We start from the raw sequence: 27,500 nt of genomic DNA, 5'->3' as shown, positions 1-27,500 counted from the left end.
TGTCCAGGCATGTCAGGTGACTGGCATAGGTGGTACAATGTAGTGGGTATCATTGTTTTTGGTTGATGACGACCTGCTAATTCATTAATAATTTCCCATATTTTCTTAGTATTCTTAGTATTACCACCACCAGTATCACCACAACCACCACCACCACCAACATTTCCTTTACAAAACATTAGCATCACTATTCTCTATTCTCAATTCCTCTCTAAGTCAAGAAAAAAAATATATATATTCCGTAAAGCCTAAAAATATTTCCTTGTTAACCTTAAAAAAAGAGAAAAGGTGGAAAATAAAACCATAGCAAATTAAATAAACAACACGTTCTTAATTAACACCATTTCATTCAATTTCAGCAAAGTCTCTTAACATGAGAGTAAGATGGAAGGATTCTCGGGTACTTTACCTTATTTCCTGCTGATTTCGAGCCTGGGACGTGTTGGTGGTGAAGGTAAATGCAGGAAATTATAATATCACCACGTGGTCACTTGTCGCCAAGACTGTTGGTGAAGTTGGTCCTTAGAACGGTAGCCTACTTTTTTTTTTTTTTTTTTTATGGTTGGTGTTTATTTTATCTATTATTTTGTTTTTTTGCTTTGATAATCTATATTTTTTTTCTGGGAAGGAAAAATAAAGCAGGAGAGTGTCATTTCAATTTAAAAGAAAGGCTGTGTTTTGGTAACGCTATCGTGTAGTAAATTTCTTAATGTATATTATAAAAAAAATAGATCTGTTTACTTTTTCACGCATTTACACCAGTTTCTGTCGCGTGTAAAAGCCTATAAACAAGACAAAACCAGAGTGTGCCAATCTAGATCAGAAATAAATGTTATATTTTTCAAAGACACGTATTATAGATGACTGCATACATATAACATAAAACTACGTAGATTTACATCTCCCTTTTATGCCTTTAAACCAATTTATATCATGCGTAAAGCTCTATAAAAGGGAAAATGAAGTTGAATGAAATGAAGTGAATGAAAAAAAAACATTAATAGCTAAAATAAAAGAAAATACGGGTAACAAATAACTTATTAAGTATTATAAAAGGATTAAATTAACCTATTCCTACTTTATGTGCCTTTACATCAATTTCCATCACGTCTTTAAACTTAAAAGTGAAAAAGAATCTGGAACGCGTCAGTCAAGATCAAGATCAAGACACGCCAACAGCTGAGCAAGTTTCATCACGCAATACTTTTGACTCGGCTGTATTTACCCCCACAGAAGGTGTTAGCCAGCTCCCCGCCCCTTCACCAGGCACGAGGGGCTTCCAGGCGTGCACAGGTAAAGATGAGGAGGAGTTATTAGCGGCAGTTGAGGTGAAAACAGGCCAGAAGGAGTGACAGCAGGTATGGCCCAGGAGAGGTGAAGATAAGGATGTGCTGGTGGTGGTATTGTTAGCGTCCCTGTGTTATTCCAGCTGTTATTTACCGCCATAACTTTATCAATATGGTTGTTGTGACTGTGTGCTTAATTACTGTGTGTTGTTGCAGTTACAGTTATTATTATTTATTTATTTTTATATTGACAACTTTCACCACTAAGTTCATACCAGCTTAAGTTAGAATGTAAAATTAATAGTACGTTTTTGCCTTATTACTACTATAACCATAATTTTTATATATACCATTACTATTAGGTCAATCTTTATAGTTTACTTCAATAAATCAATACCTATATATATGTTTTTGTAGTCATGATTACACAAGTCGCTATTCTTTACGCTATTATCACTAGAATTATTAGTTTACATTGAACAATAGATAGATTAATTAGCTTTTATTGCCATTTCAACCATTACACAATACATGGTTATACTCAATGTCTTCATCTTACTCTTTGGAGAATCTCTAGCTTCACTTTTACCCTCTCGAAGATTAGTTTACCTTAACGGTGTGGGGAGGTAGTCCAGGAGCCTCCCCGTTTAGGTTAGTTTTCCTTTTAAGGGGTTCGAATGGGTTTAAGGGGGGTCAAGGAGTGGGAGTATTAGTTTAAACTGCAAAATCACTACTTCTCCCTAATTTAAATATCCATCTATTATCATGTATCTCATTATTCTTTTCTAGCCTCATTTCACCCTCTCGAAGATTAATATGTTTACTGTATTGGTGAGGGGGGGAGGGGGGGGGTTCAGAAGCCTCCCCGGTTAGGTTAGGTTAGGTTAGGTTAGTTTTACCGTAATAGTGAGGGGGGGAGGGGGGTTCAGAAGCCTCCCCGGTTAGGTTAGGTTAGGTTAGGTTAGTTTTACTGTAATGGTGAGGGGGGAGGGGGGTTCAGAAGCCTCCCCGGTTAGGTTAGGTTAGGTTAGGTTAGTTTTACCGTAATGGTGAGGGGGGAGGGGGGGTTCAGAAGCCTCCCCGGTTAGGTTAGAAAGTGTTAGGTTAGGTTAGTTTTCCTTTTAAGGGGGTTCAGTAGGTTTAGGGCGTCATGGGGCGGAGTATTAGTTTAAACTACAAAATTACTACTTTTTTTAATTTTCACCTTGGTATCTTCACACTGATTTAAATATTTATCTCCATTATTATGCACCTCATTGTTCATTTCTTTATTTCTCCCACAATTATTACTTTTTTTGCCACTTGTGTGTAATTGTATAAGATATAATTACAGTCAATATTTTCAACATTCACTACAGTAATTACACAGCAGCTTGTATTTATCTGGTTATTTCTGTACCTTCTACTGCTGTTTGCCTTGTTACAGATGCATTTACTTTTCTTAATTGTATTTTTATAGATGTCATCATTATTTGCATCAGTTTTTTTAAAGTTTTATCTCTTCTGTCAAGTAAAAGAAAATAAATAGATAAAATAACTGATTGAATAAACAGAGAGAGAGAGAGAGAGAGAGAGAGAGAGAGAGAGAGAGATCTTGTATTGCAAACTTTAGTATTTTGTTTTATTAATTGACTTACTTTATATAAGTGTTGAAAAGAAAGTTTTACGTTCTATAAGTGTGTGTGTGTGTGTATGTATGTATGTATGTATGTATGTATGTTTAATTCAGGCAGCTGCAGATCACACCTGCTGGGCTGTGACAGTGTTGTATGATGCCACACCTGTGTTCTATTAGCATACACACACACACACACGCACACGGTCACTTCACGGTATATTTGTAATGTGGTGATACCTGTTTTTCCAGTACAAACTTTATTTCCAGGTTAATTGTTCTCCCTCTCACCTTTCCTGCTGTTTGTGAGTGTGTTTGTGTGGTTCTTTTTTGTAATTTTTCATAACTGTTCTTTTTCATTTTCTTTGTTTTGATACAGTAAGTTGTTTGTTTGTTTGTTTGTTTGTTTATTTATTTTGTCTTATTTCCTTGTGTTACATTTCTTACATTTTTTTTTGTGTGTGTGTTTTTGTTGATCATTTTCTTCACATTTCCTTATTTTCCATTTATTTTTATTACTCATATTGTGTTTACATACTTATTTTTCACTTTTCACATTGTTTTTTTGCATTTATTTCACTTTGTATACACTTATCCTTTCATTTCATCATTTTCATTATTTACCCTTTCATTTCTTGCCCTAACATAACAACATTTCCAATTCACATTTCCACTCATTCATACTTACAACATTTGATTTCCTTCAATACAAATCCTCACAACACCACAATACCACCACAACATCACCACAACTCCCTGCCGTACCCCAGATGTGGCGGTAGAGGGAACGGCAGCAGCAGCGGTGCGCGGTGGTGACGGTGGTGAGGGCAACACAGACCCTCAGCATGGCGGGCAACACTCGTCATGTCGTTAATATGGCGAATTCCATTGTTGGGGTGTCTATTCTCTCCATGCCTTATTGCTTCAAAGAGGTGAGTGTGTGTGTGTGTGTGTGTGTGTGTGTGTGTGTGTGTTTGTATAGGGGGTGGTTATTGTTTCACTGGCTGTGTGTGAGTGCATATGTGTCTTGTTGGCTGTACGTTTGTGCGTGTGTGTGTTTATTTTGGCGTTTGTTTGTCTGTCTGTGTGTTTGCTTGTCTATATATGTGTGTGTGTGTATGTTTGTGTTTTTCAGTTTCCTTGTCTTTGTGTGTGTGTGTGTGTGTATGTATCTGTCTGTCTGTATGCATTACTGTTTACCCATCTGTCTGTCTACCTGTTTACTCTATCGATATATAAATTCAAGGATATGAAAGCCTGTCTGTCTATCTGTATGCCTGCCTGCCTGCCTGTCTGTCTGTCTGTCCGTCCGTCCATCCATCCATCTGTCTGTGTCCAAGTACCACATGTGTATCTGTCTAAGTATCACAATTAGCAACACAAACACTGCAACATTACACTGGAAAGGCTGTAGTTGACACGAATTTTAATGTTGTGTTTACCGTTCCAGTCTGGGCTGCTGCTGGGGGTCTTAATGGTCCTCTTCAGCGGGTTTGTGACCAAGAAGACCTGCATGTTCCTGGTGCGTGCTGCGACCATGGCCCGGCACCATAGCTATGAGTTCTTAGGTAGGTTCATCCTGTTTTTCGGAAGATCACCGAATTTTTTTTTTTTTTTTAGGTTCAATTTCCAATGTCGTAGAATTATTAACATTTTCTCTCGTTTCTGGTTTCTATTTCCTGTTCTGTCTGATAATACGGGTGTGAGCGACATGCAGACGTACAGACAGACGGAAAATGTGTAACGTACGTAAAAATAAATGAAAAAACGTATAGATTAAGAGATTCTAATGTGCTTAATTGTACTGTTTTGTGAGTCTATATCCAGCAGTGCCCTGGAATCTTAAATTGTGCCAAGATGGAGTGCCACCTCTTGGGCTAATTGCTTCTTGTGTTTTCCCTTACCAATTTCACTTTCCTACATCCTCCTCCACCTCCTCCACCCTCTATGGAGTCTTCAATATGTTTTTATCATTAATTTTTACCTTCCTATCTCCTCCTCCACCTTCTACATAGTCTTCTAAATGTTTCTACCTTCCTGTGCCCTCCTCCACTCACTTCCACCATCCACAAACCCTTCCACGTGTTTTCCTTACCAGTCTTACTTTCCTGTGCCCTTCTCCACCTCCTCCACATGTCCTCCACCCTGCTCCACCATCCACAAAGCTTATGACATGTATATACAATCCTGTACTCTCCTCCAGTTAAATTCACTATTCATCCTCTTCACTATCCACATAATCCCCATACTAATCCAACATTCTTCCACCCCCGATCCACCTTCCTTGCAGCCTTCCACGTGTTTGGGGTGCGGGGGAAGCTGGCGGTGGAGCTGTGCATGATTCTCTTTCTCATCGGAATCTGCATCTCCTTCCACGTGGTAATGGGAGACCTCGCCCCCGCACTAGCCGCCCAGGTCTTCGAGCTTCACAACACACCATCACTGAGGGCCACACTGCTGCTGGGTGAGGGAGAAGGGAAGGGAATGGCAGGAGAGAGCGAGAGAGATAAAATATTCGTAAAAAATAACTTGGGAAAGAAAATTATAGACTGAGAGAGAGAGTGAGAGAGAGAGAGTTCATAAAAATAGCTTGACACCATAAAATATAAAAGATAAATAAAATAATACATATAATGATTCTTTTCCACCACCACCACCACCTCAGGCATCGCGGCATTGGTGGTGCTTCCACTGTGTCTCCTCCGCAAACTAGACAACCTTGCATCGATGTCCGCCTGCTCCATCCTCTTCTACTTCTTCCTGATCACTGTGGTAAGCAAGCAAGAGAGAGAGAGAGAGAGAGAGAGGTGGAGTGTCTGTTTATTTCCCTCACACCTGTTTGTTTCAGATTTTTTGGCACGCTTTTCCACGCCTGGTTGATGGGTCATGGTACCATCTGGCAACACTGTGGAGGCCTTCAGGTGTGCTGCAGGTGTTTCCCATATGTATGCTGGGGCTCTCCTGCCAGAGGTGAGAGAGGGAGAGGAATGGGGGAGAAATGGGTTAGTTTGTCTAGATGAAAGAATGGAAGGAAGGGTGAAGCTTAATTCTCTTCCTTGTGGCTGTACAGGAGAGAGAGAGAGAGAGAGAGAGAGAGAGAGAGAGAGAGAGAGAGAGAGAGAGAGAGAGAGAGAGAGAGAGAGAGAGAGAGAGAGAGAGAGAGGAATGGAAGGAGGAAGAAGGGAAGAAAGACTGGGAGAAGGAAATGAAGGAAAATAGTTATATTATAAGAGGTACTGTACAGGAAGAGAGAGAATCAATAAAGAAAAAAATTATAACAAAAATTTTTCATAACATTACATCTAATACTTCCGCTCACTCTCTCCCCAGCAACGTATTCGAAATTTACGACTCAGTGCAAGATCCTGACATCCCTAAAATGAGGTCGGTAGTCAACCACGCCCTCAACCTTTGCTGTGCCCTCTACATCTCTGTCGGGTTCTTTGGCTACATAGCGTTCGTCGACCAGGACATGGCCGGTAAGTGTAGCGCGGGTTTGTGGTTTGTCGGGTGTGTGAATGGTAGGGTGGGGTTCATAATTGGGGAGTATGTTCGTAAGTGTGTTTTGATGTGTTTGTGAGGGGTATAGGTAAATTTGCGTTTGTGTGTCTGTATGTGTGTGCGTGTGTTTTTTTTTTTAGGTTTGTTTTTTGTTGTGTTTTGTAGGACAGGTGTGTATTTGTGCTTTGTGTACCAGGCGTGTGTGTAAGTGTGTATGTATGTGTATATCAGGTGTGTCTTCCCCTGTCTCTCTCCGCAACCCTTTCAAACAAACACACGCTGATACACACACACAAACACAACCAAACCCTTTCTATTTTACACACAACACGCACTAAACCTCTTTCTCTCTCTCTCTCCCTGACCGTCCTACCCCCTTTCATCCCCCCTCTCACCCCCTCCTACAGGCAACATCATCATGAACCTTCCTGCGACGCCCCTGACGGAAGGAATCAAGTTATTTTTCACCGCGTCCTTGGCAATCAGCTTTCCTCTAATGATATTTCCGTGTCGCACATCGATTCACTCCCTCCTGTACAGCAGGGTAAGTGGCAGGGGGCAGGGGGTGGGTAGGGAGGGAGGGAGGGAGGGAGGTAGTGAGTGAGGGAAGAAGAAAATAGATGGTTAGAAAAATAGGAAGGGAGGTATGGAGATAAATAGGTTGATAATGTTGGTAATGTGATAGATAGATAGATAGATTAGTAAGTAGTTTTTTTTTTCTCTTTCATAAATAAATTAATAGGTGGGTAGATAACTAGAAATAGATTGATAAACAGGTAGATAGATAAATAGATGGACTGGTGGATATACAGGTAGAATAGGTAGGTAGGGAGATAGGCTAGTTTAAGTTAGTTTAGGTTAGATTTTAAACTATTTATTATTTAAATTTCTAACCTAAACTACCTATCTGTAACTAAACATGTAACCTAACCTAACCTATTTATTAATAACTCAATATTCAACCTAACAAACCATAACCCAACTTAATGTAATGTACCCTAACTTAACCCAACTTAATTTAACCTTAACCTAACCTAACCTAACCTAACCTAACCTAACCTAACCTAACTACCCGACATTCCACCCCATTCCCCCACCCCACCACACCCCCCCACCTCACCACACCCCCTACCCCACCACACCACACCCCAGCCCACCAAATTAAACCTAACCTAATCCCATCTCTACCCCCACCAGGGCACACAGGGGCTGGTGGGGAGTTACATGCCTGAGGCTCGCTTCAAGGGCATCACGGTGGGCATCCTTGCTGTCAGCCTGGTTGTCGGCATCCTTATTCCGAATATTGGTAAGGAGTTATCTGTATTTCCTTTGTTTTCCTTTTGTTTTCTTTCTTTTTTTTTTTCTTATTTCCATTTTTTTTTTTTTTTTTTTTTTTTTTTTGTAACGTTGGTGAGTTTGTACTTTGTGAGTTTTGTTTTGTTTCTGTTCTTTTTCTTTTTGTTTTTGTTTTTGTTTTTCTTTTGTTTTTTTATTCATTGTTAAGTCACTGTTTTTTCTCTCTCTTTTCTTTATTTTCTTTTGTTTTCTTAATCCTTAGCATTGATGAGTCTGTCTTGTGTTTTTTTTTTTTCTTTTTCTATTTATTTTTTCTTTCATTCTCTTATTCCCAACATTACTGAATCTTTTTTCTTTCTTTCCTCATTCTCTAACATTAATTAAGTCACTTCCTCCCAACCTTATATATCTTTCCTCCTTTCTATCCCTTTCATTCTTTCAGCCTCACTTTTCCCCTCCTCTCCAGCCACCTTTTTCCCCGGAGCATTTAAGAATACAATACTTTCCGCTGTGACGTAAAGCTTTGACGGCTAAATTAATCTTGATCTTTCTTTCCTTTCGGCAGAGTTTGTGCTGGGAATGCTTGGGTCCACTATGGGTGTCATCATCTCCCTCGTGCTCCCCTGTGTTATGTTCATCAAAGTCAATTCAAAGGCTTCCGTGGAGAGATTAGTGGCCCAGGTAAGTGTATGTGTGTGTGTGTGTGTTTGTTGTTTGTATTTGTTTTGTTTTGTAAGTCCCTGCTGTTCTGTTTTTATTTATTTATTTATTTATTTATTTATTTATTTATTTATTTTTATGCACTGGTGTTTTCTTTTGTGTTTTTTTTTTAGTTTGCGCTTGATTTGTTTTTTATTTTATGTCAATACGTAAGACTGTGGGTGATAATTTATCCATCTACCTCTCTGTCTGTCTGTCTGTGTGTCTGTATGTGCTTGTGTTGGGGGAGTTTGTTTAATAATGCTCTGGTCTTCTACCCACCACCACCACTACCACCGCTGCCGCCGCCACAGGGCATAATGTTGATGGGCGTCCTGCTGATAGTGAGTGGCACATACCTCAACCTGACCCACACCCAAACGCCCACTCCGAGGGGGGTGGAGGGAGGAGTGCCGCAGCCTGTCATCGCCGTGCCCCCTGCTCTTCTGGGGGAGGACCTGCTGCTAGAGAAAGGTGAGGCCAAGGAGCTGTGGGGTGTGGGGTGAGGGGGAGCGGTGACATGTTGGGCGTGAGGGGCAGGGGTGGCATGTTGGGGGACAGGGAGGGTGAGGGGGTGTGCTGTTATTAGTGTGTTGCTGCACTAACCACTGTGTGTATGTGTGTGTGTGTGTGTGTCAGCAGAGGGCGGCGGCATGGTAGCACGGCAGCACGATCCAGCCCCTGCTGGTGTTGGGGAGGGCCAGGCACCATCGCTGGAGGACCTGGCCATCCGCAGGGAACCTGTGGCCCCCGAGCCGCCCCCAGAGGACGTGGCGGCGGTGGCCCCGGCCAAGGCCAAGGCCAAGGCTGGGGAGCGGGAGGCCAGGAAGGAGGCCCCAAGGGAGAGTGGTCCGGCGGGGGATACGCTGCACCCCGATGCCATCCAGAAGGAGGAGAAGGAGACGCACCGGGAGGGCGGCGGTGCAGCAGCGGGGGCGGCAGCAGGGGCGCGGGTGGAGTACAAGCAGCAGGAGCTGCTCAAGAAGATTGAGGTGCAGCACCAGGAGCAACAGAAGATCCTGGCGGAGCAGAAGCAGATCCTGCAGGAACTCAAGGACCAGAAGGCCCAGCAGGAGCTGCAGGAGAGCCTGCGTGCTGCTGCGGCGCCACAGCAGCCTGCCGTTCCTGCGCCACAGCTTCCCAACGCACCGGCACCACAGCTTCCCAACGCACCGGCACCACAGCTTCCCAATGCAGCGGCACCACAGCAGCCTGGTGCCGTTGGTGCAGCACAGCTAGCCAATGCCGCACTACCACAGCTTCCTAATGGAGCTGCACCACAACTAGCCAATGCTGCACCACAGCAGCTTGTTGCCGCCGCACCACAGCTGCCTGCTGTTGTTGTGCCACAGCAGCCTGTTGCTGCAGCACTACAGCAGCCTGTAGCAGCAGCACTACAGCAGCCTGTTGCAGCAGCACTACAGCAGCCTGTTGCAGCAGCACTACAACAATCTGTTGCTGCAGCAGCATCACAGCAGCCTGTAGCACCACAACAGCTTGTGATAGCACAACAGCTCATAGCATCACAGCAGCCTGTAATAGCACAACAGCCTGTAGCAGCACAGCAGCCTGTAGCACCAGCAGCACAGCAGCCTGTAATTGCACAGCAGCCTGTAGCACCAGCAGCACAGCAGCCTGTAGCAGCACAGCAGCCTGTAGCTGCACAGCAGCCTGTAGTAGCACAGCAGCCTGCAGCAGCACAGCAGCCTGTAGCAGTACAGCAGCCTGTAGCAGCACAGCAGCCTGTAGCTCCACAGCAGCCTGTAGCAGCAGCAGCAGCACAGCAGCCTGTGGCAGCAGCAGCAGCACCACAGCATCCTGTAGCAGGAGCAGCAGCACAGCAGCAGCAGCAGCAGCAGCAGGGTGGTGCTGCATTGCCAGCAGAAGCACAGCAAGGGGCAGCTGCAGGTGAGGTGCCTGGTGGTGCAGCAATGGGTGTGGTGGGTGCAGTGGGCGCTGTGTCTGCTACACCTGCCAAGGCTGTGGTGTCACCGGCTGCCGCCCCAAGCAAGTCCTCTTCAGCACTGCAGCACAAGGAGGCGGCACCACAGCTGCCGCACTACCCTGGGGCGGGCCGCGGTGAGGAGTCGGCCAAGCGCGGCCCGCAGGCCTACCTGGAGAAGGTGTCCAAGGCGGCACCAATCAAGCCCCGCCGTGGCCACAAGGCACAGCACGACGAGGAGCGCCGCAAGAGGGCGGCGGGGCCTGGGCCGGCACTGCAGGTCGACCCGGCCCCCGCCCTGCCCCCCGTGGACCTCAAGATGGCACCAGCGGCAGCAGCGGGGCTCAGCGAGGCGGCCTACGAGTCCAGGCACTTGCTGTGGGGCAACAGCCGCACCCGACGCCGCCGCCGCCGTGGTGGCCAGCGCGGCGGGGACGAGGAGTACTGGGACGAGACCTAGGCGCGTGTGCATGTGTGTGTGTGTGTGTGCACAAGACACATACGTGACTGGTGTGAGGTGTGCACGTGTGGTGGCAGGGTGGTGTGTGCCCCTGTGTGGTGCACGCTGGGCTGGCCACCACCACCACCACCACGTGTGTACAGCCGGTGAGCTGCCTCTCACTGCCACCTCACACTCACACACACTCCCACAGGCACCACTCATGTGTGTCTTCCTCAACACTCAGTCAGTCAGTCAGTCAGTCAGTCAGTCAGTCAGTCAGTCAGTCAGTCAGTTAGTCAGTCAGTCAGTCAGTCAGTCAGTCAGTCAGCACTTAAGTACTACTACTACACACACACACACTCACTCACTCCTCACCCAGACACCACTTAGCAATACTTAAGCATCCTGGACCAAGAGTCACACTTAAACCACTACTTCACCACACACACACACACACACACACACACACACACACACACACACACACACACACACACACACACACACACACACACACACACAGCCACTGTGCTCAACAAGAACAACAACAACACAAACAGCAAACAACAAACAAAAAAGAACAAGTGCCAAAAAAAAAGAAAAAAGAAAAATATAAAGAAGAAATCGTTAAAAATTACATTCGATTCAAACTTCACAAATTTTTTTCACATGGTGATATAAACAATTATTTTCATTTCCTTTATGAATGACGTAAAATTCAGAGTTAGCAAGAGCAGTTTGTGTCTCTGTACTGTGTTGGGCATCACTGTACACACCAACACTGAGCAGCAGCTGACCTGGTGGCCCTTAGGAGGCAGTTCGCGATAAGCTACACTGCATCATTCAAGTAAATAAAGGAAAAAATAGATAAATAAACGAGAATTAATATGTGTATATCTACGTATAACTTTGTAGAATTAATACATTTACGTATATTCTATGCATTCAGTCTGTGTATGAATATGTATGAGTATATTAGTGTATAGACAAACCAGCAGTGTGTCTCTGTGTACTGCTGTGTGCTGTGTGTGTGTATACTGTATGGTAAGGCTACGTTTTATATATATATATGGGTGTATGTGGGCTGTACGTTTAATGTATAATGGGTCTAGGTTTACAGAGGGTGTGTATGTTTGTATGTATGTGTGTTTGGCTTAGAATTAGGGTTTTATCGCCTTTTTTTATGTATAGCTTTTTTGTGTATTTATTTTTTTTGTTCTTTTGTGTGTGTGTGTGTGTGTGTGTGTGTGTGTGTGTGTGTGTGTGTGTGTGTGTGTGAAACTTCCTTAATAAATGTACCTGCTTAATTAATTGTTTACAAGAGATAGTTACCATTGTATTTACTAGTTTTTACTTTATTATAATTTTATATGCATTTTTCTAGTGTGTGTGTGTGTGTGTGTGTGTGTGTGTGTGTGTGTGTGTGTGTGTGTGTGTGTGTGTGTGTGTGTGTGTGTGCGTGCGTGCGTGTAGGAGAGTTTTATGCAGTTATGTATATGTACTCTCCCAAACTCTTCAGACGTGTGTGTTTGTGTGTGTGTGTGTGTGTGTGTGTCCGTAAGTTATTCATGGTGTGTGTATTTGTATAATCTTAAGCCAGATGTCTTGAATAAATATTTAGACATTGCTTAGTGTTTTATTTAAGAATTTGATCTTAATTGGAGAGAGAGAGAGCATAAAAATATATATAATTAGTTTCTTCTACGTAATATTTTCCTTCTTTCTTTCCATCACCTCCCCCAAAAAATAAGACTACTACTACTAATACTAATACCACTACTACTACTACTACAACTACTAACAATCAATCACAGAAGCCCTAAAAAAATAAATAAATAAAATAATCACAACCAAAATTAAAGCACAAGATCAAAACTAGACCCCGTACCAAACACAGAATCACCATAAACATTCCAAACAAAGTTGACAACGACACTGATCTTGCGGGAAGCGGGCAGGCCGGTCGCCTCTCTCCCCGGCATGTCTGTGTGATTGTCTGAGTGTCTCGTCTGTGACCGTGACCCGCTATGGCGCACAAGATAAGGTCACTAATATCAAATAAGGTACGTAATGGCGGGATGTGTCTGTATGTATGGGTGTTTGGGGGTCCTGTTCGTGATTTTATTTATTTATTATTGTTATTGTTATTTTACTTTGTTATTTGTTCTGTTATGGATTTTTGTTCTGCTCTCGTTTGTTTTTTGTTATTGTTGTTGTTGAAATGGCTTTGTTTTGTTTTGCATATTCTGCTTTTTTCACTAATTGTTATTTTTCTCGTCTTTTTTTTAGTAGTTTATTCCAAGTATCTGTTATTTATGTTTGTTTTCTCTATTATATTTTTTTTGTGCAATTTTAGTGTTTTTCCTTCTTCAGATTATCCTTTCTTTTTTTATGTATGTATGTATGTATTTATTTAATATTCGTATTCTTAATTTTGAGACACTGTTTACATCTGGGCAATATATGATACTTATTTATTTATCCACTTATTCATTTATTTATTTATTCATTTCAGATATCTACAAATGCATCTTTTTTTCCAATTTTTGTTATTTTATTATCCTCGAATTTAATTGATGAAAGAGTGTTTTTCATAATATTTTTTTTTTCAGGATTATTTATATTTAGTGAACATTATTCTTACTATTTTTATTATTGATTTCTTTCTTAAGAGATCTGTCATGTTTTTATTGATTATTATTATTATTATCATTATTATTATTTCTGTATTATTGTGTGGATTATCCTTATTGTGTTTACTGCAGATTATATATTGCAATTACCCTTGTTATTAATATTAGGAAAGAATGAAGATTAAATTAAATTATGTGTGTGTGTGTGTGTGTGTGTGTGTGTGTGTGTGTGTGTGTGTGTGTGTGTGAGAGAAATAGATTAAGTACATCACAGATTTACTACTCTCTCTCTCTCTCTCTCTCTCTCTCTCTCTCTCTCTCTCTCTCTCTCTCTCTCTCTCTCTCTCTCTCTCTCTCTCTCTCTCTCTCTCTCTCTCTCTCTCTCTCTCAGGTGGTGCAGGCCTTGGAGTCACTACCAAGCCGTGGCAAGGAGGTGAAGGCTTCTGCGGTGCTCCCTTACATTCAAGTGTGTAGCTATTATTATTATCATTATTATTATTATTATTATTATTATTATTATTATTATTATTATTATTATTGCTTTTGGTGTTGTCTCCCTCTTTCTCTCTCTCACTCATAAATTTATCCTGGTTTAAGTGTGGAACCGTTTCATTGATAACACATAATTAGCAATATAATTTTATAGTCTTTTCTATAGTGTCCCTCTTGTCTCCCTCTCTCCCCTCTCACTCTCTCCCCTCTCACTCTCTCCTGATATCAGTATCTTTTCATATAAACACCTAAAAAATTCATCTGTTATTCCTGTGTGTTATAAATAGCAATACAATACAAATATTTTTCAAGTCTCAGTTCTTCCCAGTCTCTCCCCTCTCACTCTCTCCTCTCTCACTCTCTCCCAGGTTGACCCCCAGACCAGTCAACCGCCAGAATTCCGAGTGTCGCTGCGAGATCTCTACCAACGCAGTATTATTTCCTCGGATGGACAGTGAGTGAGGAAATACGTCTGTCCGTCTGTCTGTCTGTCAGTCTGTGTGTCTAACCTAACAATGTACCTGTGTGTATGTTTGTGTGTTTGTTTTGTATATGTATATTAACCAAACCTGACCTAACATGACCTAATCTACCTGTATCTCATTAGCAAGGGGCTGGTCAAGGTCGGGTCATCACTGGTGGAGAGATTCGAGACAGATCCTTCTATTCCAGCCGTGTATATCCGGCAGACCAGGGCAGACATCCGATTAAATTTCAAGGGTAAGAGAGAGAGAGAGAGAGAGAGAGAGAGAGAGAGAGAGAGAGAGAGAGAGAGAGAGAGAGAGAGAGAGAGAGATGTATTGTGCTCTATAATGTAGTAATATGTGATGATAATAATAATAATAATAATAATAATAATAATAATAATAATAATAATAATAATAATAATAATAATGATATTGATTTTAATGATAATGATGAAGAAGAAAGAAAATATTGTCTACACAACTACTACTACTACTACTACTACTACTACTACTACTACTACTGCTACTACTACTATTAACATGAAAATAATAAGAAAAGAAGAAAATCGCTCTTATAAAACATCCTAATACTCTCTCTCTCTCTCTCTCTCTCTCTCTCTCTCTCTCTCTCTCTCTCTCTCTCTCTCTCTCTCTCTCTCTCTCTCTCTCTCTCTCTCTCTCTCTGCAGTAAACTCAAGCCAGCTGGTGTCCGATGTGGTCAAGGCGGTGACAGAACGGCCAATCAATTTTTGGCGGAAAAGTGGACTGGTGAGCCTCCTTCCACCTCAGAGGGTTGTGGTGGAGTACAGGTGTGTGGTGGTGTGTGTGTGTGTGTGTGGTGTGTGTGTGTGTGTGTGTGTGTGTGTGTGTGTGTGTGTGTGTGTGTGTGTGTGTGTGTGTGTGTTTTAAGGATTGTTAAGTTACACATGTTGCTTTCATTATTATTGGTGTTGATATACAAACTTATAAAATTTAACTTACTGTACCCTAAAAAAGATAACCTAACCTAGCCTGACCTAAGCTAACCTAACTTAACTTATCCTAACCTAACCTAACCTAACCTAGCCTGACCTAACCTAACCTAACCTAACCTAACCTAGCCTGACCTAACCTAACCTAACTTAGCCTGACCTAACCTAACCTAACCTAACCTAACCTAACCTAACCTAGCCTGACCTAACCTAACCTAACCTAACCTAACCTAGCCTGACCTAAGCTAACCTAACTTAACTTATCCTAACCTAACCTAACCTAACCTAGCCTGACCTAACCTAACCTAACCTAACCTAACCTAGCCTGACCTAACCTAACCTAACTTAGCCTGACCTAACCTAACCTAACCTAACCTAACTTAACCTAACCTAACCTAGCCTGACCTAACCTAACCTAACTTATCCTAACCTAACCTAGCCTGACCTAACCTAACCTAACCTAACTTAACCTAGCCTGACCTAACCTAACCTAACCTAACTTATCCTAACCTGACCTAACCTAACCTAACCTGACCTAACTTATCCCAACCTAACCTAACCTAACCTAGCCTGACCTAACTTAACCTAACCTAACCTAACCTAGCCTGACCTAACCTAGCCTGACCTAACCTAACCTAACCTAACTTAACTTAACCTAACCTAATCTAACCTAACCTAACTTATCCTAACCTAACCTAGCCTGACCTAACCTAACATAACCTAAGCAAAACCCAAACAGCCAACACACAAGCACACAAACTCACTTCACTAACCCAACCAAACACACACACACACACACACACACACACACACACACACACACACACACACACACACACACACACACACACACACACACTCACACACGCACACCCATTCCGCCAGCTCTCCAAACATTGCCAAGCCATTCCACGTGGGTCACCTAAGATCGACCATCATTGGAAGCTTTGTGGCGAACGTCAACCAGGCGGTGGGTCATGAGGTCATCCGCATCAACTTCCTCGGTGACTGGGGGACTCAATTTGGGCTTCTTAAGTATGGGTGAGTGTCTATGTGTTTGTGTGTTTGTGTGTTTGTGTGTTAAGATGCATTGCTGTTTTGATTTTTGGGTTTTTGTTTGTGTTTTGTGTGTTTTTTTATTTTGTATGTAATTATTGTGTGTTTTTTTTTATTTTGTACGTAATTATTGTGTGTTTTTATATCAATATTTAATGCTGTGGTCAGTATTTCATCTGTGTGTGTGTGTGTGTGTGTGTGTGTGTGTGTGTGTGTGTGTGTGTGTGTGTGTGCACGCTTAGTGATTGTTATGTTATTGTTTCTCTCATCATGTTTTGCTTATTTAATTATCTTCTTATCTTATTATATCTTACCTTTTGTTTGCTTACCTGAATATTGCTTATTTGCTTATTATTTAACTATTTATTTATTTATTTATTTATTTGTTAATTTTACTTAATGATTGTTAACCTAAATATTGTTTACTTGTGTTTATCTCCTATCTTATTATTCCCCACTTATTCCTGAAGCTCAACACAAAATCATGGACATTAATCATCCCTAACAGAACACTAACTTAACAAAGGGTCAGATATCAGCCTCTAATCCCCAAAAAACACAGAAATTAATCCTTAAGTCCCCCAAAACAAATATTAACTCCTAAATCCCCGAGAAACACAAATATTAATCCCTAAATCCTAAAGAAAAAACAAAAAATTATCCTAAACTCCCCAAAACGCAAATATAAATTCCTAAACTCCCCAAAACGCAAATATTAATTCCTAAACTCCCCAAAACACAAATATCAATTCCAAAACTCCCCAAAACACAAATATTAATTCCTAAACTCCCCAAAACACAAATATTAATTCCTAAACTCCCCAAAACACAAATATTAATTCCTAAACTCCCCAAAACACAAATATCAATTCCAAAACTCCCCAAAACACAAATATTAATTCCTAAACTCCCCAAAACACAAATATTAATTCCTAAACTCCCCAAAACACAAATATTAATTCCTAAACTCCCCAAAATGCAAATATAAATTCCTAAACTCCCCAAAACACAAATATTAATTCCTAAACTCCCCAAAATGCAAATATAAATTCCTAAACTCCCCAAAACACACAAGAATTAATCCCGAACATAACATTAACCCCACAAATCAATGTGTAAACCCCAAAAAAACCCAACCATTCCAGATATGACCACCAGAACCTCACTGCATCTGACTTAGAGGAAGACGCAATCGCCAAGCTTCACCGTGCCTACGTGTGGGCGAACCAGCGCGCCGCCGAGGACCCCACAGTAGCCCAGACCGCACGGAGACCTTCACACGGATGGAGGAGGGCCACCCGGGGGAGCTATCCGCCTGGGAGACCTTCCGCACCATGTCCATCCGGGATTTAAAACGCGTGTATGCCCGTTTGAATGTCACGTTTGACGAGTACCATGGGGAGAGCATGTACCCTAAGAACGCATGTAGACGCGTACTGAAAGACATGGAACGCTCTGGGCTGATCCGCACGGCCGGCGATGGGCGGAAGGTCTACCAGGTCAGCCCAGGTCACGAGGTCACAGTGGAGAAAAGCGATGGGTCAACCTTGTACCTTACGCGTGATGTAGCAGCAGCAGAAGAGCGGTTTAAGCAGTACGGATTCACGCGGATGTACTATGTGGTTGAAAATGGACAATCGGATCACTTCTCGGCCCTGTTCTCCATCCTGGCGGCCCTGGGACATCCATGGGCCGACTGCCTGACTCACATAAAGTTTGGGAGAGTAAGGGGGATGAGCAGCAGAAAGGGGACAGCTGTTGGACTGGAGGACCTACTGGATGGGGCGAGGCAGCTGATGGGACACCGACAGGACCTGGCCAAGAGTAGGTAGTGGTGGTGGTGGTGGTAATAGGGGTGTGTGGTAGTGTGGTATGTGGTGTGGTGTGCTTTGGTTATGTGGTGAAATGTTCAGGTTTAGTGTGGTGTTGACAGGGTAAGAGGTGTGGCGTGGTGTGTGGTGGTAATGACAAGGCTAAGTATATGTGATGTCTGGTTTGCTGTGATGAAAGTACTACACCAAAACAATACATACATACATACATACATACACCAATATTACAACACCTTTAACCCCACCAATCATTAACAAACACCATATTCTTGCTCCACACACACACACACACACACACACACACACACACACACACACACACACACACACACACACACACACACACACACACACACACACACACACACACACACCACACTACTCTGCCTCACACACTCACAAACTCTTTTCTATCCCAGCCACTAAGAGGGAGGCCCGTCTGAGCAGCGACACAGCCGAGGAACTTGCTGTGTCTTCTGTCATTGTGGGGGACCTGAAACAGCGAAGACAGCGAGATTATGAGTTTTCCTGGGACAAGGCACTGCAGGTAAACTTGAGGAGGAGGAAGAGAGAAGGGTGGGAGAGGAGAAGGAGGATAAATGAGTGAATAATTGGTGATAGAAAGGTAGGGAAAAGATAAAGAAGAGGAAGAGAAGGGTGGGAGAAGAGGAAATATCTCTAAATTTTCCACATATCTCAATGCTTAACAAAATACCCTTGAAAATCACCAAAAAAATTTCCCTGCCATTCAATGATATATCACTAGGCTTTCCTCATTTACCCTGAGACAACAACAAATCCTTGAAAACTCACCAAAACTTCCCATCAGTACCTTACTCCCTCACTCCCCCACCCCAGGCCACAGGCGACACAGGGGTGAAGCTACAGTACACCCACTGTCGCCTGGTGAGTCTGGAGCAAAACTGTGGGGTGCAGTACCGGCCGGGGGGCAGCACGGCGGCACTGGTGGAGCCCACGGCACTGGCACTAGTGAAGGAGATTGCCAGGTGGGTGTGTAAAGAAATCAAACAAACAAACAAATAAAATTACAAGCAAGACTACTATTACTACTACTACTACTACTACTACTACTGTTTCTGTGTGTTGCAGGTTTGACGAAGTGTTGGTGGAAACATATCATGAACTGGAGGCGTGTGTGTTGCTAGCATACCTGTTTCGGCTGTGGTAAGTACCTGTGTGTGTGTGTGTGTGTGTGTGTGTGTGTGTGTGTGTGTGTGTGTGTTGAGCTAGTTGTATTGCTGGATGTAAATGGCTGTTCTCTTGCATTTAATATTTTCTCTCTTATATCCTTCCCTCTCAGTTATATTCTTAAGTGGTGTTGTGGTGGTGTGTGGTGGTGACATCGTGCTATCTGGTATGCTGTGTTGCCAATAACCACAGCATTGTTATCAGGGCCTGCTGCGTTGCCCGTGAGACCACAATGTTGTTCCCTAGGCTTGCTCTCTTTCTCCTTCACTCTCTCAGCAACATAACCTCTCACCACTTCTCTCTCTCTCTCTCTCTCTCTCGCTCTCTCTCGCTCTCTCTCCCCTGCAGCAGTGTTACCAATGCGGCCTTCAAGCAACTGCAAATCAAAGGTGCCCAACAGGAGGTGGCCGAGGCAAGGCTGGCATTGTTCCTGGCTGCCCGGCACACCCTGGCAGCTGGCATGACCATCCTGGGACTCCGGCCAATGCAGCATATGTGATGACGGGATGGTTGGATGGTTGAATGGTCGGATGGTTATCGTATGGTTTCCTTGTTTTTTTTGGGTATTTTTTCAGCTGGTTCTTGATTTTTTTCTTGTTTTTTCTTTGGTAGTGTGTGTGGATGGATGGTTGGATGGTGTGTTTGTGTGTTTGTGTGTTTGTATGGTTGTGGTAGGGTTTTTTTTTATTAATTTCTTTTTTTATTTGGTTCTTGTGTTTTGAGTTTTTTCTTTTTGGTTTTGTTTGTGTGTGGACGTTTGTTTTTGTGGTTCTTGTTTGCTTGTGTTGTTGTTTTGTTTATCTTTTTGTTTATTTTTCGTTTGAGTTGATTTATTCATTATTTCTTGCTTGAATTTGTTTGTGAGTTATATTTCTTTTTAATTCTTATTTATTTTAATTTTTTTTATTTTATTTTTTTCTGAATTTCATTATTTTTTAAAATTTTCTCAATCATATTTCTTCTTATGTTTGTTTATTTGTTTATTTATGGATATCAGATTCTTGTTTTTCCTTTTCTTTTTCCATCTTTTTCTTCTCATGTTTGTTTGTTTGTTTGCATTGATTATTTGTATATATTTAGGATCACATACTGGAATATATTGATAATTCATATTTGTTGATTCATTTAACTTATTTCTAAACATACAGTGCAGCCTCATAGCATTAGAAATATAAAAAAGAAAGAAAAAATCACCATTCTTTATTTATACAAACACTGGATGACAAGAAACACATAATATATAAGATAAGTATTAAGAAACCAGTATAAAGATTATGTTATATCCATTTATACTGACAGGAAGACCCATATGCTTTGCTAATGTATGTGAGAGAATACACACACACACACACACACACACACACACACACACACACACACACACACACATTTTTTGCCAGTTAACTCCCAAAATATGCAAATTACAGTCAGGGTTAAAATTACAATAACATTTGCATTCAGATCATATTTCTTTGTATTTTTCCAGCAGTCTCAAGTTCTGCAAACATTGATAGAAGGGGCGTGTCAGTATTGAAGCGTAAGATAGGATTAAACTCAGGAATATAAGCAAGAATTCATCCATTTAACTGCTGGCACAAATATAGAGATAAGAAAATGCCAATTGACTTGATATTATGGCAAGATACAAAGACACCCATTAAATGTTGGCATTATGATATAGAAAAAAAAAAAAAAAAACATTAGTTTCCGGCACAAAGATAGAAAAACACCCATTAACTTCTAGTATTAAGATAAGATAGCATGAAAACACCCACTAGCTTCTGGCACTAGGATAAAAATTAAAATCCCCAAAGTTTTGCTAGTCTTTAGTTCATTGTAAGTCGAAGAGATAAGCAGACAGCACCCATTACCCATCACCCATGAACCGTCACTGCAATAGCCTATCAGAATCAATGGTGCCAGGTTTTAATGGGCAGTGTTTAAGTTGCCACAGATACAGCAGTGCTAATCTGTGTCTGTAGTGCTGGCTAGCCTGTCTCACCATTTCCTCCCCCAGCCTCACATCCTGCTTTCACCAACATACGTAGCCTTATCAGACGCCTTCATGATAACAACTGCATGTATTTTATCTCCCCACATTCAACATTTCTCCTTCCCCAGCCTTAAGTCCTTCCCACAACAGACCAACTCTTATCTAACCCTTCTGATGATAACCCTGCCTTGCAATGTCTCTCTAGCCTGTTATCCGCCGTGTTCCAATATTTCCCCTGCCAAGCCTCACGTCACCTCCCACCTAATCTAACCCCTTACATATATGCGATGCCGTGAGGAAAGCTAATCCATATAGAAATAAGTGGAATGAATAAGAAATGCAGTATTTTGTCTTTATGTGTGTGTGTGTGTGTGTGTGTGTGTTCATGAGTGGCTGTGTTTGAGTGTGCGCAAGCTTTAGAATGTTAACTGTTGAAAAAAAAAGAATTAAAAATCAATAAACTATTTACATGTATAATTTCTTTAATGATTTTCTTGATATATTATATATATATATATATATATATATATATATATATATATATATATATATATATATATATATATATATATATATATATATATATATATATATATATATATATATATATATACATATTGTTATGAGTGGCGCCGTGAAGAGAAGTAGAAAGAACAAAAGTAAAAAAAATGAATATGAGAAGTAGAAAGCACAAAAAAAAAATGAATAGAGAGAGAAAGAGCGAAGAGCGAGAGAGGAAGAGAAGATACCAGGTGGACTCGCAAGGTATATTAAATTCAGCGCGCCCCATACAGGAGGTACAGAAATACAAGTTAAACAGTAGTTGAAAGAGGAGGAGGAAGTGGTGGTGGTGGTGGTGAGGGAGGGAGGGCGTGGGGAGGTAAAGGTCTGGGAGGGCAGGGCAGATGTTGCCACTGCCGCCTGTGCTGCCCCGTGATGCCCCTCGGCTATGTTCTGTAAGGCACCAGCACCTCCACACCTCCCGCCCTGCACCTGCATCTGCCCCCGCAGGTGTCAGAAGGTATGTGGATGTGTTTTCTAGAGGTATTTTAATCATTATGATAAAATAAGTTGTCTATATAAGCAATTAGTGAACTGTCGCCGCCAGACACTCGTGCTGCGTGGTGAATGAAGTGCCGCGGTGACTGGTGGGTGCTCGCAGCGGTGATGGCTTGTATCGCCAATGCCACGCCATGTCTTGCTCCTTCATAATTATAATGTCAAGTAACGTGCGGTGTGAAGTATGAGTGCATGGTACAGTACAAGGTAAACACGCCATCCTCACTTGGCAGGATGGAAGTACTTGTGTGTATCATATTTGTGGTGTGAGTGACGGACTGCACAGACAGGCACGCGGTGTGCGGCAGCCGTGGTGATAACGTGTGTGTGTGTGTGTGTTCCTACACGAATGATCAAAATTATTTCTCAGGATTTGTCTGTGCAATTTCTTTCCCTTATTGGTTTCCTTGAGATTTGAAAATAATGTATATTCCCATTATTTCTTCTGTCTTGTAGGAAATATTTTCATTATACTTTAAAAATCAAAGTAAGAATGTACTAATTTTAATACAATTCCCGGTGTCTGTGGTGGCGGGTCTTGTGGCACGTGAGGGGCGCGACCCACAGGCAGACAGCAATCCGGTTGCCTGCTGAGTATTGAGCTCAGCACGTCAGCTGAAGAACGCATATACAATTCCTGAGGTAAAATAACTTTAGTACAGTTGCATTCTTAACCCTTTCAATGCAATACAAAATTAACAGCACCAGAAGTAATGCATCAAATCTTCATAAGCATCCACAAGAAAGAATTGAATAGATTGTCCAATATTTACTATAGATTTCAAGATGGGAGGTGGATGTAGAGCAAGTCAAGATGTCTCAGTATTTAGTAATTCCGGAAAGATGTACCAGTTAGCATTCGCAGTTAGTTGTGTCCTGCTTCGTCGACATGAATCCTAACTCAGATTCGAAGACTTGAACAGCGGTGCTACGTGAAAGGAGTGCGAGGTGCCGGGGGGGGGGGGCGGTGGCGGGAGGGAAGGAGAGGGAGGCAAGAAGTAGCTAGTTACGATTCACTATGGCGACGAACTAAAACAATTTATAACCGCAACTGTACATATTACGAATTTCTAAACCTCTCCGGCTGTCATAACGCGTTAAGCACTACAGGACATGGTAATTTAATGGGAAATGCATTATACAAACCATCGTTGGGCTGGAAATAGAAACGTCTTGGGCTAAGGTTGGGCTGGAAGGTGGTTCGGTAAGGCAAGGCTGGTCAGGAGGGATGTAAAAATAGCTTTATGTCCTACCTGTCCGGAAGATTGCAGGTAGGGATGCACTCTGGGAGGATAAAGTAAATATGTTGAGTAATATTTTGATGTTATTGTTTGTTTAGTCGACTTGTTTTTTTATTTGTTGCATTATATGTATTTCTTTCCATTATTGTTGTTATTATTATTGTTGTTGTTGTTGTTGTTGTCATTATTATTACTATTATCTCGTCAGAAGAAACAAGATAATAATAAAAGAAGGTAATTCTCTCTCTCTCTCTCTCTCTCTCTCTCTCTCTCTCTCTCTCTCTCTCTCTCTCTCTCTCTCTCTCTCTCGGGTAAACAGTGGCCATAAAAGATATACAATAAGTACTGATAACTCTTCATTTTAGTACCCTCTGTTATAAACCGTTTTCTATTATCTCTCTCTCTCTCTCTCTCTCTCTCTCTCTCTCTCTCTCTCTCTCTCTCTCTCTCTCTCTCTCTCTCTCTCTCTCTCTCTCTCTCTCTCTCTCTCGGGTAAACAGTGGCCATAAAAGATACACAATAAGTACTGATACCTCTTCACTTTAGTACCCCCTGTTATAAACCGTTTTCTATTCTCTCTCTCTCTCTCTCTCTCTCTCTCTCTCTCTCTCTCTCTCTCTCTCTCTCTCTCTCTCTCTCTCTCTCTCTCTCTCTCTCTCTCTCTCTCTGGGTAAATGTTATACGGGGAAAAGGTTAGAGAATAGAGAAAAATAAGGAAGATGTACAAGTAGAATATAGGAAAATAAAAGAAAACTACTGAACAAGGAAATGAATATAAAAAAAAATGAATGAGGTTATAGTAATGATGATGATGATGATGATGATGATGATGATGATGATAGTAATAATAATAATAATAATCCATACATAACGTGATAATAAAATAAAATGATTAAAATTGTAAAAAAAATAAATAAATAAATAAAAAAAGTGTAGACAAGATCGTGAAAAGACAAGAACAATTTTGCACACACACACACACACACACACACACACACACACACACACACACACAGAGAGAGAGAGAGAGAGAGAGAGAAAATTTTTATTATTCATTCTCTATTTCTCTTCTTTTCTCAGTTTCTCTTTCTTTCATTTTATTGTCTTATATTTATTTATTTATTTAGTTATTTTCTCACTTGAAGCATTTTACTTACATAAAACACACACACACACACACACACACACACACACACACACACACACACACACACACACACACACACACACAGGATCAGCTCTCGTATATATGTGTGTGTGTGTGTGTGTGTGTGTGTGTGTGTGTGTGTGTGTGTGTGAGGCAGATTTACAAATGAACGACAGAGGGGTGACTGTAAACATAACACGAGTATTATTATTATGTGTGTGTGTGTGTGTGTGTGTGTGTGTGTGTGTGTGTGTTATTGTTGTTGTTGTTGTTGTTGTTGTTGTTGTTTATCTCTTTACCTTCTGTTTTTTTCTCTTTTTTTTATCACGAACGAAAAAAAAAAGTTCCTGTGTGTGTGTGTGTGTGTGTGTGTGTGTGTGTGTGTGTGTGTGTGTGTGTGTGTGTGTGTGTGTGATTTCTTGTACGTATATTTATAATGCTTTGAATAAATAAAAAATAAATAAATAAAATAAACAAAGACAAATGAATAAGTAAATAAATAAAGAAAATGACAATATTGAAAGAAAAATAAAGAACGAAATCTCTCTCTCTCTCTCTCTCTCTCTCTCTCTCTCTCTCTCTCTCTCTCTCTCTCTCTCTCTCTCTCTCTCTCCCCCCCCCGTAATTATTTCCTCCCAAAGAAAGATAATTTAAGAGTCTCACTCACACGGGTCAAGAACTTTTCAGAAGAGAGAGAGAGAGAGAGAGAGAGAGAGAGAGAGAGAGAGAGAGAGAGAGAGAGAGTTATTACGTATACATTCTTAATTTTATTAGTTTTTTTTTCTTGTATTTTATTTTCTTTATTATTTTTACTAGTTTTTTTATTAATTTTCTTCTTTCTTTTATATTTCCTTCTTTTCTTTTACTTCCCTTTCTTTTTTCTTTCCTCTTTTTTTCTTTTCCTTTCGTTTCCTTTCTTTTCTCAACTTTTCTTTCCTTTTTTTCCTTCTTTATCTTTTCTTTTTCCCTCCATTTTTCTTTTCCTTGTTCATTTTTTTGTTTCGCTTTCCTTTCCTTCTTTTTTCTTCGTTTTCTTTGCTTTTTTTCAGCTTTCCTTCCTTCCCTTTCCTTTCTTCCCTTTTTTTCCCTTTATTTTTCTTTCCTCCACTCGTCTCTTCCCCTTTCTTGCCCTTTCTCTTTAAATCCTTCTCCCTTTCCATTTTCTTTTTCCTTCATTTAAATTTTTTAGGCTCGCTTCCCCTACAGACTTCCTGGCCCGGTACACACAAAGGCTTTTAACACTGGAAGTAGTTTAAAAAATACGTCAACTTTCTAAGAATAAAAAAAAAAGTGATGCATTAAAGTTTTGGGCTTGTATTTTATAGAAGGAATCAAATGGTGAGGTTACTGTAAGGTGATTCTCAGGCAGTGCTCAAAAATTTTATGCTCTCTCTCTCTCTCTCTCTCTCGCGCTCTCTCTCTCTCTCTCGCGCTCTCTCTCTAGGTTTCTTCCAGCGGCCACAAAGAACATTAGTCGTGTTTTCAAGAGTGTTTCTCCCGTTTATAATGTAGAAATCTCGTCAGTTTGTCACTAGAACTAAAAAAAAAAATTTCTTGCTTTGCTGTCATCACGAGTGTTTTTCAAGAGTATGGAGATCATCAGTTTGTGTTAGTTAGTGTTTCTCATGTTAATAATGTAGGAATTTTCATAATCGGTTACAGGAGTCATAAAAATTCTTCTTTCTTTTCTTTTTTTTTTTGTCTTTTCTTTCTTCTTCTTCTTCTTCTTATTATTATTATTATTATTATTATTATTATTATTGTTATTATTATTATTATTATTATTATTATTGTGTAAAGAAAAAAATATATATAAATTCGAAACAATTAATGATATTTTTTCCAATCTTGTAAAAAAAATAAATAAATAAAAATCAAACGTTGTATTTTTTTGCATTACTTTATTATTACAATTATTATTTAAACCATATTATTTATTTATCCACTTATTTATTTATTTATTTTATTTTTTTCGGTGCAGATCATCTCGTTAAGGAAACTTTTATTTATTCATTCATTCATTTTATTTATTTTTGAATGAGATGAACCAAAAAAAAAAAAACAATAATTAGCTTTAAAAAATTCCACTCAGGTGTGTCGTTAATTAATCAAAGGTGTGTGTGTGTGTGTGTGTGTGTGTGTGTGTGTGTGTGTGTGTGTGTGTGTGTGTGTGTGTGTGTGTGTGTGTGTGTGTATGTTTTGTTCTTAATAATGTCACTTCTTATACTACTACTACTACTACTACTACTACTACTGCTAGAGATCGGAAGAGAATAGTAGTAGTAGTAGTAGTAGTAGTAGTTGTTGTTGTTGTTGTTGTTCTTCTCTTCTCCTTTCCTTCCTTCCTTCCTTCCTTCCTTCCTTCCTTCCTTCCTTCCTTCCTTCCTTCCTTCCTTCCTTCCTTCTTTCTTCCTTCCTTCCTTCCTTTTATTTCTGATTACTCCTTACTTTCCCCCAATACTTATCCATCTGCCTTCCCCCCTCTCTCTCTCTCTCTCTCTCTCTCTCTCTCTCTCTCTCGTCAGGTGACACACACATGGAGTGTTGGATCTCCTTTAGCTGGTTCCTGGGCGATTTACTGCGGGATTGGAAGAGATCTGTGTGTGTGTGTGTGTGTGT

The 27,500-nt window shown here is 40.9% G+C and overlaps 3 protein-coding genes across 5 annotated transcripts in view; all 3 read left to right on the top strand.

Moving 5' to 3' along the window:
• The first annotated feature begins 1,135 nt into the window (after positions 1–1,135).
• On the top strand, positions 1,136–12,062 carry LOC135093907 (solute carrier family 38 member 10-like). Of its 3 annotated transcripts, none has more exons than XM_063993572.1 (12): positions 1,136–1,293; positions 3,672–3,833; positions 4,352–4,469; positions 5,192–5,365; positions 5,567–5,673; positions 5,750–5,871; positions 6,232–6,380; positions 6,810–6,946; positions 7,600–7,708; positions 8,264–8,379; positions 8,712–8,871; positions 9,040–12,062. In XM_063993572.1, exons 2-12 carry the CDS (start codon positions 3,747–3,749, stop codon positions 10,797–10,799), a joined length of 3,039 nt encoding a protein of 1,012 aa, XP_063849642.1. In that variant the 5' UTR covers positions 1,136–1,293; positions 3,672–3,746; the 3' UTR covers positions 10,800–12,062. The 3 variants fall into 3 exon arrangements, with proteins under 3 accessions (XP_063849642.1, XP_063849640.1, XP_063849641.1); XM_063993570.1 differs by having other exon boundaries at positions 9,037–12,062; XM_063993571.1 differs by having other exon boundaries at positions 1,175–1,358; positions 9,037–12,062.
• A 626-nt stretch (positions 12,063–12,688) lies between these two features.
• Positions 12,689–20,553, top strand: LOC135093908 (probable arginine--tRNA ligase, mitochondrial). The gene is given in 12 exon segments (XM_063993573.1): positions 12,689–12,844; positions 13,806–13,880; positions 14,275–14,360; positions 14,514–14,626; positions 15,062–15,182; positions 16,230–16,385; positions 17,546–17,652; positions 17,655–18,224; positions 18,652–18,779; positions 19,091–19,239; positions 19,343–19,417; positions 19,790–20,553. Coding segments are annotated over 12 exon segments (1,767 nt in total). The 5' UTR covers positions 12,689–12,808; the 3' UTR covers positions 19,941–20,553.
• Positions 20,554–22,321: 1,768 nt separating this feature from the next.
• LOC135093909 (tachykinins-like) overlaps positions 22,322–27,500 on the top strand; it is a 61,750-nt gene continuing 56,571 nt past the window's right edge. Inside the window, exon 1 of the mRNA XM_063993574.1 lies at positions 22,322–22,455. Coding sequence (XP_063849644.1) covers positions 22,384–22,455 — 72 coding nt within the window. The 5' untranslated portion in view covers positions 22,322–22,383. The remainder of the gene's footprint in view (positions 22,456–27,500) is intronic.

This window comes from Scylla paramamosain, chromosome 44 (assembly GCF_035594125.1).
Source record: "Scylla paramamosain isolate STU-SP2022 chromosome 44, ASM3559412v1, whole genome shotgun sequence".
NCBI lineage: Eukaryota > Metazoa > Arthropoda > Malacostraca > Decapoda > Portunidae > Scylla > Scylla paramamosain.
Note: the sequence above shows the minus strand (reverse complement) of the source record. Positions and strands in the feature narration are given on the sequence as shown.